Source organism: Mandrillus leucophaeus, unplaced genomic scaffold, assembly GCF_000951045.1.
Source record: "Mandrillus leucophaeus isolate KB7577 unplaced genomic scaffold, Mleu.le_1.0 Scaffold439, whole genome shotgun sequence".
NCBI lineage: Eukaryota > Metazoa > Chordata > Mammalia > Primates > Cercopithecidae > Mandrillus > Mandrillus leucophaeus.
In genome coordinates, this window is record NW_012104687.1 from 714,863 (window position 1) to 723,992 (window position 9,130).

The 9,130-nt window shown below is 50.5% G+C and overlaps 1 protein-coding gene across 1 annotated transcript; it reads left to right on the top strand.

Moving 5' to 3' along the window:
- The first annotated feature begins 4,055 nt into the window (after positions 1-4,055).
- Positions 4,056-6,292, top strand: LOC105549426. The gene has a single exon (XM_011993970.1). The coding sequence runs from the start codon at positions 4,631-4,633 to the stop codon at positions 5,108-5,110; it is 480 nt and encodes a 159-aa protein (XP_011849360.1). The 5' UTR covers positions 4,056-4,630; the 3' UTR covers positions 5,111-6,292.
- Positions 6,293-9,130: the final 2,838 nt, after the last annotated feature.

The following is a 9,130-nucleotide window of genomic DNA, read 5'->3' on the forward strand; positions in this document are numbered from 1 at the left end:
TTTTTTTTGAGACGGAGTCTTGCTCTGTCACCCAGGTTGGAGTACAGTGGCGTGATCTCGGCTCACTGCAAGCTCCGCCTCCCAGGTTCACACCATTCTCCTGCCTCAGCCTCCCCAGTAGCTGGGATTACAGGCGCCCACCACCACGCCCAGCTGATTTTTTATATTTTTAGTAGAGACGGGGTTTCACCGTGTTAGCCAGGATAGTCTCTATCTCCTAACCTCGTGATCTGCCCGCCTTGGCCTCCCAAAGTGCTGGGATTACAGGCGTGAGCCACCGCATCCAGCCTCCTCTATATTTTCTAAATTTTTCTTTGGTTAACTGGTATTACTTTTACTGTATTTTATTATTCTTTGACATAGGGTTGCTCTATTTCCCAGGCTGGAGTGCAGTGGTGTGATCACCTCTTACTGCAGCCTCAACCTCCTGGGCTTAAGCAATCCTCCAGTCTTAGCCTCCTGAGTAGCTGGGACCACAGGCCCATGCCACCACACCTGGCTTTTTTTTGTTTTTTTTTTTTTTGAGACCATGTCTCACTCTGTCACCCAGACTGGAGTGCAGTGGCGCAATCTTGGCTCACTGCAATCTCCGCCTCCTGGGGTCAAGGGATTCTCCTGCCTCAGCCTCCTGAGTAACTCGGACTACAGGGGCACGCCACCACACCCGGCTAATTTTTGTATTTTTAGTAGAGATGGGGTTTCGTCATGTTGGCCAGGATGGTCTTGATTTCCTGACCTCGTGATCCACCTGCCTCCCAAAGTGCCAGGATTACAGGCGTGAGCCAGTGGGCACGGCACCCTAAGTTTTATCCTTTTTAAAAGAGATAGTGTCTGACCATATTGCCCAGGGTGGTCTGAAACTCCTGGTCTCAAGTGATCCTCCAGCCTCAGCCTCCCAAAGTGCTGGGATTATAGAAGTGAGCCACCAAGCCCTGTCAGGTATTGCTTTTATAATCTGAAACAAAAACGTTATAATAAAATGACTTGGGCCACCCTGGTGGCCCACGCCTGTAATCCCATCACTTTGGGAGGCCGAGGCAGGTGGATCACCTGAGGTAGGGAGTTTGAGACCCACCTGACCCATATGGAGAAACTCCGTCTCTACTAAAACTATAAAATTAGCCAGGCCCAGTGGTGCATGCTTATAATCCCAGCTACTTAGTAGGCTGAGGCAGAAGAATCTCAGAGGCGGAGGTTGCAGTGAGCCGAAATCACCCCGTTGTACTCTAGCCTATGCAAGAAAAGCAAAATTGCGTCTCAAAAAAATAAAAAATAAAATAAATGACTTTTGGAAGTTAGCATCTGGGTCACTTTAGTTGAGGGTTCCCCGAAATGTTGATAGTTGACTGCATTAAATTAACATATTTATTATATTAACAAATCCCACATGAACAAAATGTTATTACTCTCTATGTTAATTCAGAGATTTTATTTAACTTTTTTTTAGAGGTTGTCGTTCTGTCACTCCCACTAGAGTGCAGGGGTAGGATCATTGCTCACTGCAACATCAAACTCCTGGGCTCAAGGGATCCTCCCGCTCCAACCACCGGACTACAGGCAAATGCCATGGTGCCAGGCCCTCATTCAACCTTTTAAGACCCTACTGGTAATCATTATCAAAAAGCTTAACTGTTTCACCATAAGTGATCATCACATTAGCCAAAACACCCAGGTCTAGGAGATTGTAATTTCTACAACATCAAGACACAAGCAGAATGTAAATAACGCAAATCAAGACTTCTGTTTTCTTTTTTTGACGAAGTCTCCCCGTCGCCCTGTCTGGAGTGTAGCTTCACAATCTCGGCTCCCTGCAACCTCCCCGCAACCTCCCCGTCCTGGGTTCAACCCATTCTCGTGCCTCAGCCTCCCCAGTAGCTGGGATTACAGGCGCCGGCCACCATGCCCGGCTAATTTTTGTATTTTTAGCAGAGACGGGATTTCACCTTGTTGGCCAGGCTGGTCTCAAACTCCTGACCTCAAATGATCCCCTGCCTCAGCCTCCCAAAGTGCTGGGATTACAGGCGTGAACCACCACAACCGGCCAAAATTTCTGATTAATTCAGAGAAGGCTATCAAACTGCATTTGATGAAATCTCAAAAACAATACCAAATAAATCGTGTTTAGTAGCTTATTACATATGGATGGAAATTTTCAGCAGATTTGTTTGAGGCTCCCCTGCTGCTCCTCTCAGACACCTGGCTGTAGTTTGAAGTAAATAATTCAAACAGGCCCGAACCGGTGGGTCACGCCTGTAACCCCAACATTTTGGGAGGCTGATGTGGGAGGATCACTTGAGCCCAGGAGTTCCAGACCAACTTGGACAACAAGGCAAGACCCGTCTCTACAAAAAATTTAAAAATTAGCCAGGTGTAGTGGTGCGCCTGCAGGTGGGTGAATCCCTTGAGCCCAGGAGGTCAAGGCTGCAGTGAGTTCTGTTCGTGCCACTGTACTCCAGCCTAGGCGACACAGAGACTCTGTCTCTAAATAAATAAATTAAATAAATCCATCTCCAGGATCCTATTAGACAGCACAAAAGAACTTTGATATGATGCCTATTTCAAATTATAAAACATACACACCACAAATTTTCTTCCTCTTATTTAGTAGTCAGTAGTATAATTACCGTAGAAATGCCGATTTTAAAGACTTTATTAAGCATAAATTATGTTAAGATAGAATCTATAACAGAAATTCTACGAATTCAAGAGACACTTAACCTGGTCATTTCCAAGCCTCAAATTACAGCCTTGTCAGAATTCTATTGCTTGCTGGTACTTCAACACTCTCTAGACACGTTTCATATACTGAGTTCATAGGACTCTGGCACCAACTCACAGTTCCCACCCGGCAATGAGATCGCCCTTTGTTAGGGGCTACGGGGCGGCTCCGCCCACCTCACTGCCTCCGCCCGACCCCGGGCTGGCGCAGTCAGTGGTGCACGCGCACCCGCCCCTAGTCAGCACCTCACGAGAGCCGTAGGGTCGCCGCGCGGCTCGCCCCCCGATTGTGGCGTCCGCGCTGGCCTCTAAGAGCCCCCGATGTGCTTTCTTCTCGAACAAGCTCTCTTTTTTAAAGCCTTGCACCTACAGGGACTTGGGGGTGCGTCACAAGACAATACATCTAGGGAAGTGGCTATGCCAGCAGGGACGCGAGGGTCCTTGACCGGGCAGCCTGGCAAGGAGAGCGCGCAGGCGTGAGACAGAGGCAAGCCGCCCGGGTTCCCCGAACTTTGCAAACAGGGGAAGTTGATTACACAAGAGGGTTTTTTTCATTTTGGTTTGGCTTTTTGTATTTTGAAGAACCCAAAACCCCAGCAATAATTTCCACCACACTCCTAAGGGACAAGAGGGAGGGGAGGCACTGAACGAAGAGCAAGTGCGGTCACTATGGTTACCACCGCCCAGCTCAATTCGGCAGAGGGAGAAGCAGCTGCGGCCTAGGCCCTCTGCACCCACGCACCTAGCCTGAGCCTAGGGCCCGCCCCGCCAGCCTGAGCGGAGGACTGTGGCGGGCACTAGGAGCCCCACCCCGTTCCAATGAAAATGACACCTTTTAAGACCATTTTAATTATTTTTTTTAAAAAAGGCCGGGCATGGCGGCTCACACCTGTAATCTCAGCACTTTGGAAGCACAGGCGGAAGGATCTCTTGACGTCAGGAGTGCCAAAGCAGCCTGGGGAACACAGCCAGAACCCAACTCCCAGCGAGGGGCCAGATGGGAGGAAAGCTGGGCGGGGTGGCTCAAGCCTGTAATCCCAGCACTTTGGGAGGCCAAGGTGGGCAGATCAACTGAGGTCAGGAGGTCGAGACAAGCCTGACCAACATGGTGAAACCCCGTCTCTACTAAACATACAAAAATTACCCGAGCGTATTGGCCGCCGCCTGTAGTCCCAGCAACATAGGAGGCTGAGGCAAGAGAATGGCTTGAACCCGAGAGGCGGAGGTTGCAGCGAGCCGAGACTGCACCACTGCACTCCAGCCTGGGTAACAAGAGTGAGACTCCGTGTCAAAAAAAGAAAAAAAAAAAAAGACACCTTTCTTTGGGTTTAGTGAGTAAACATTCCACGCAGTGCCTAACGTAAGCCGGTCGGGGCACCACCCAAGCCTTGGGTCAGGACTGTTTTCCCGTTTCGAGAAGACTCCACCACACTCCACACGGCTCCACTCAAGAGCCGTTCCAAACATGGCGCAGGCAGGGGTGGAAGGCAGCCTCATTCCCGGGGCGCAAAGGGGAGACTAATCTCCCGGAAACTCGGAGTACAGAATCGATAACCCCACAAGAAGCTAGTTGCCGCGAATGGGCCTTGAGGAAAAAGTGGGTCGGGCGCAAGCGAGCTGTTCAGACGCACTTCACATCAAAGACTCGGTGACAACACAGGGAGATAAAAACGACCACGGGCGCAGGCGCGCGGAACCACGACTAGCGCGCTTTGGGACGACCCCTCCCGCTTCCCTCAAAGGCCAAGGAAGTGGCTCCGACGCGCTTGCGCGGGGACGGAATGTTGGGGGGAGGGGGAACCCTTTCCCTTCTTTGTGAGAGAGAACCGCCCCCGCACGGCGAGCGCGCGCGCGCTCACGCACCACTCTCACACTCCGGCGCGCCCCGGGCTTTCCGCCCGGCGTCTCGCGCATGCGCGGAGAGGAAAGCGGTAGCGAAGTCGGAGGCTTTTTGGCGAGTTTCTGTGAGAAGTTTCTGGAAAGACGGAGCCAAAGGGATGCTGGGGGGTGGGGAGCGCAAGGAAGCAAGCGTTTGAAAGAAAGCGAAAAACCCCAAGCACACCGCCACACCTCCAACCTTCGAGCCACGGCCCAAACAGAGCCCAAGTCCACTGAGACCCTCATGCCTGGGAAAAAGCATAGGGACCGTGGCAGCCGCTCCTCCCTCTGCCACTGCTTAGCCCCCGAGATTCCTCAGCATGGGGAGAGGGCAGGGGGTAGCCATGAGAAGCGTAGAGCGCCCACTGGACGTTTGCGAGGTGGAAAGAAAGCCGAAACCCAGGCTTTGGAGCCGCCTCCGCGCACGGGCCCCCTCGAGTGGGCTCAGTACGTTAGGACTCAGCGTGGCCGCCGAAGCATTGGGTTGGGGACGTCTTTCACTAATTTTTTCTAGGTTTTCCCTCCTCTCGGGCTCTGTAGTCTCTTCCCCGCCCGTCTTCACTTTGGTGGCCTGACGCTAACGCTGCGAGTGTGGGGAAACCGTAGTAACCCCGAGTCTGAGGGGCGCCCTGGGCGGCGGTGTTCCGTCGCTTCCAGCCGTTTCCCCTTTAAGGAAAGCCCCCGAGAAGGGCCCGTGTGGCCGAGTAAAGGTAGCGTGCGCCCGCACAAAGGCGCCGCGTTCTTGGCGGCCCCGGACGCGGTCGCAGGTGACGCCGGGCGCCCTGGGCGGGGCGGCGTGGGAAGACTGGGGCGCCTGGGCGGGTAGAACGACGTTGGCGCTCGCGGGGCCAGGGCGGGGGGAGGAAGCCACGGCATCTAGCAGGTGCCTCTTCGCGGCCGAGCGACTGCCATTTTGTGGTGCGGTCGCCGCCATTTCGCGCGGCCGAGGGGCGGGGTATGGGCGGAACGGCGGGCGCGCCCGGGCCTTCCCCCGGGGCGGCGGGCGAACGCGGCCCCTTTGTTCTTTCCTTCTTGGCTTGAGGCCCCAGTCTCGACAGCTGACTGCCTCGAAACCGGGCTGCGTTCGAGTGGCCATGCGGCGTGTGAACCTTGAAGCGCGGCCGGGGCGTCCGCAAGGCGGACTCTTCCGCCCTGCAAGCACTTCGAAAGTGAGATTTCTCACCCCACCCTTGCAGGGTGGAGGGAATACGTTTTAAAGAGGGGATGGCTAGAACTCAGCCGTGGGAAGTGGCTGTCTAAAGCCTTGTGCTGGTGCCAGTAGCAGACCCGTGCGCGTGCTGGGCTTTGAGCGATCATGGCGTTCTGCAAATAGCTCAACTGCAGAGCGTGCCCCTTAGAGAGCTTCCTGTGCTGCCCGGAGGCCTCACAAAGGTGCTAAAACCCGGTGTCCCCAGAGGTTGGCTTCTTTGGAAAAAAAAAAAAAAAAAAAAAAAGGGTGGGATGTCTTTTGACGTGCTGGAAGACCGAGTAGAATGAGACGTTGCTTTTCATTGGCTGGCTATGAAGCACGCACTGCGCAACTGTTTTCCAGATACGGGTTTATAGCCCATTATTTATATCTGAGCCATAAACTTGAACAATAGATTGGAATATCTTATTTCTGCCTGTTGAGAACATCTCCCATTTAACTTCTTTTTGAAGTCTCAGATGCGTATGTAAATAATACATTGACCCAATAGAATCTATTGTGTGCTTTCAAGCGTCATTTCAAATCCTGAAAGAGCTATTGTTTTTCTGATTTCAAAAGAAATATTTAAATGTGAGTCTTGGTGTTTTATTGCTAACGTTGTGGTTCGAAATCAACAAAGCCAGGAAATTCAAGAGAACTGCTGCTAAATTTGTCTTCCCCGTTTGCTTTCTTGCAAGGGGGGTGTGTGTGTGTGTGTGTGTGTGTGTGTGTGTGTGTGTGTGTGTGTTTTAAGTTTGTTTTTCTTCACCACAGCGTGAGTTCATAAAAGAGCCAGCCCTTTTTGGCTCAAATCTATTGGCATCTCAGCTGCCATAGTTTTTTTATTTTATTACTATGTGTAATTATAGGAAGTTATTTGTTTCAGCAGTAGGAGGTAAAGCTTATAATGATGGCATGAAAAGGTAAAAAACATCTGTTGTTGACGGAATCGATCAGGATTTGGTGGCTTCCAGATGAAATAAGTATCTGAGAAGAGGCTTTTGGATTCCAAATAATTTAGTTTCATGATGACCAAAAGCACTGCATAGAGCTTTAAATTTTTATACTGTATCTTTTGACATCAACTGTCTTTTTCTTTTTTTTTTTTTTTTTTTTTTTTTTTTTTTTGAGACAAGGTCTCACTCTTGTCTTGTGGAATGGCAAAATCACAGCTCACTGCAGCCTCGACCTCCCTGGGCTCAGGTTATCCTCCTACCTCAGCCTCCTGAATAGCTGAGACAATAGGTGCGAACCACCATGCTGAGTTTTTTTGTTTTTTGTTTTTTGTTTTTTTGAGAAGGAGTCTCTGCCCCTAGGCTGGAGTGCAGTGGCACGATCTAGGCTCACTGTAACTTCCGCCTCCCCGTTTCAAGCAATTCTCCTGCCTCAGCCTCCGGAGTACCTGGGATTGCAGGCAGGCCTCACCACGCCAGGCGAATTTTTGTATTTTCAGTAGAGAGGGGGTTTCACCATGTTGGCCAGGATGGTCTCGGTCTCCTGACCTAGTGATCCGTCCGCCTTGACCTCCCAAAGTGCTGGGATTACAGACATAAGCCACCGCGCCCGGCTAATTTTTTAACTTTTTGTAGAGACGGGGTGTCACCATGTTGCCCTGGCTGGTCTTGAGCGTCTAGGCTCAAGAGAGCCTCTCAAAGTGTTGAGATTACAGGCGTGAGGCACCGCGTCTGGCCTGTCCTTCCTTTTGGCAGTGACAGCTTACAGAATTTTTTGTTGTTGTTGTTAATGCTATAGTCATTTTTTTTCTTTTTTGTCTGCACAACGAAAATGAAATAGTATAAAGCTATTAGTTTTATTGGAAATTTGGAATCTGTTACAGTAGCCTGATAAGCAAATTATTATAGCTCTAATTAGCTGGGCAGTTTAGAATCGAAGAATGATTGCCCAGCACTTGAACAGACTAGAAGGATCTGTTTAAGCAGTCCTAATTCCTGGGGTTCATTTTTTTTTTTTTTTTAATAAAACACATACTTGGCCGGGCGCGGTGGCTCAAGCCTGTAATCCCAGCACTTTGGGAGGCCGAGACGGGCGGATCACGAGGTCAGGAGATCGAGACCATCCTGGCTAACACGGTGAAACCCCGTCTCTACTAAAAAATACAAAAAACTAGCCGGGCGAGGTGGCGGGCGCCTGTAGTCCCAGCTACTCGGAAGGCTGAGGCAGGAGAATGGCATGAACCCGGGAGGCGGAGCTTGCAGTGAGCCAAGATCACGCCACTGCACTCCAGCCTGGGCGGCAGAGCGAGACTCTGCCTCAAAAAAAAAAAAAACACATACTTTAGGCCGGGCACAGTGGCTCGGCGTGGTGGCGGGCGCCTGTGGTACCAGCTACTCAGGCTGAGGCAGGAGAATGGCGTGAACCCGGGAGGCGGAGCTTGCAGTGAGCCGAGATCGTGCCACTGCTCTTCCAGCCTGGGCTACAGAGCGAGACTCTCTCAAAAAACAAACAAACAAACAAAACACATACTTTATACCTTTAACCATTACATTTAACACAGAAAACACAACCTTTTGTTGTACAAAAAAATGGTGTTGATTTGTATTTTCTTAAACAATGAGTGGTGTTTGCAATGTTGACATCTCCCTTATGACCAATGGTGTACATTTGCAAAACAGTTGAACAGAAATCCAGGGCTAACCTCCTCCCCCATCCTCATATCGACCTCAACACTAGCTTCCTAAACCGAAAAACCCCAAACACTGTTGAAACTAGTGAACTTTAAGTATACAGAGAACCATGTTCAAATAAACAGATTTTCAGTCGCGGGCAATCTCATGATCTGCCCCAGAGGTGAAAAGGCCTTTGTTTATGTAGTCCTGGATCTCATTTGTGTTTGTCAAGCTAGATCGGGACTAGTGAATTCCAGAATTGCCAATTCATTGTTCATGTAGTTTTTCTTTCTTACTCTAAAACTGAGGTGTCTGAATTAATTTGTACCACATTTGTGTTCCCTAAAAGATGGTAGATGTTAACCAAAACTTTGATTACACCCAGATTCTTAAGACAGTAAATGCAAAATAGAAATGGTGTGGGCTGGGCCGGGCATGGTGGCTCAAGGCCTGTAATCCCAGCACTTTGGGAGGCCAAGGCAGGCGGATCACAAGGTCAGGAGATAGAGACCATTCTGGCTAACATGGTGAAACCCCGTCTCTACTAAAAATACAAAAAAAGATTAGCCGGATGTGGTGGTGGGCGCCTGTAGTCCCAGCTACTTGGGAGGCTGAGGCAGGAGAATGGCGTGAACCTGGGAGCCGGAGCTTGCAGTGAGCCAAGATCACGCCACTGCACTCCAGCCTGGGTGACACAGCGAGACTCTGTCTCAAAAAA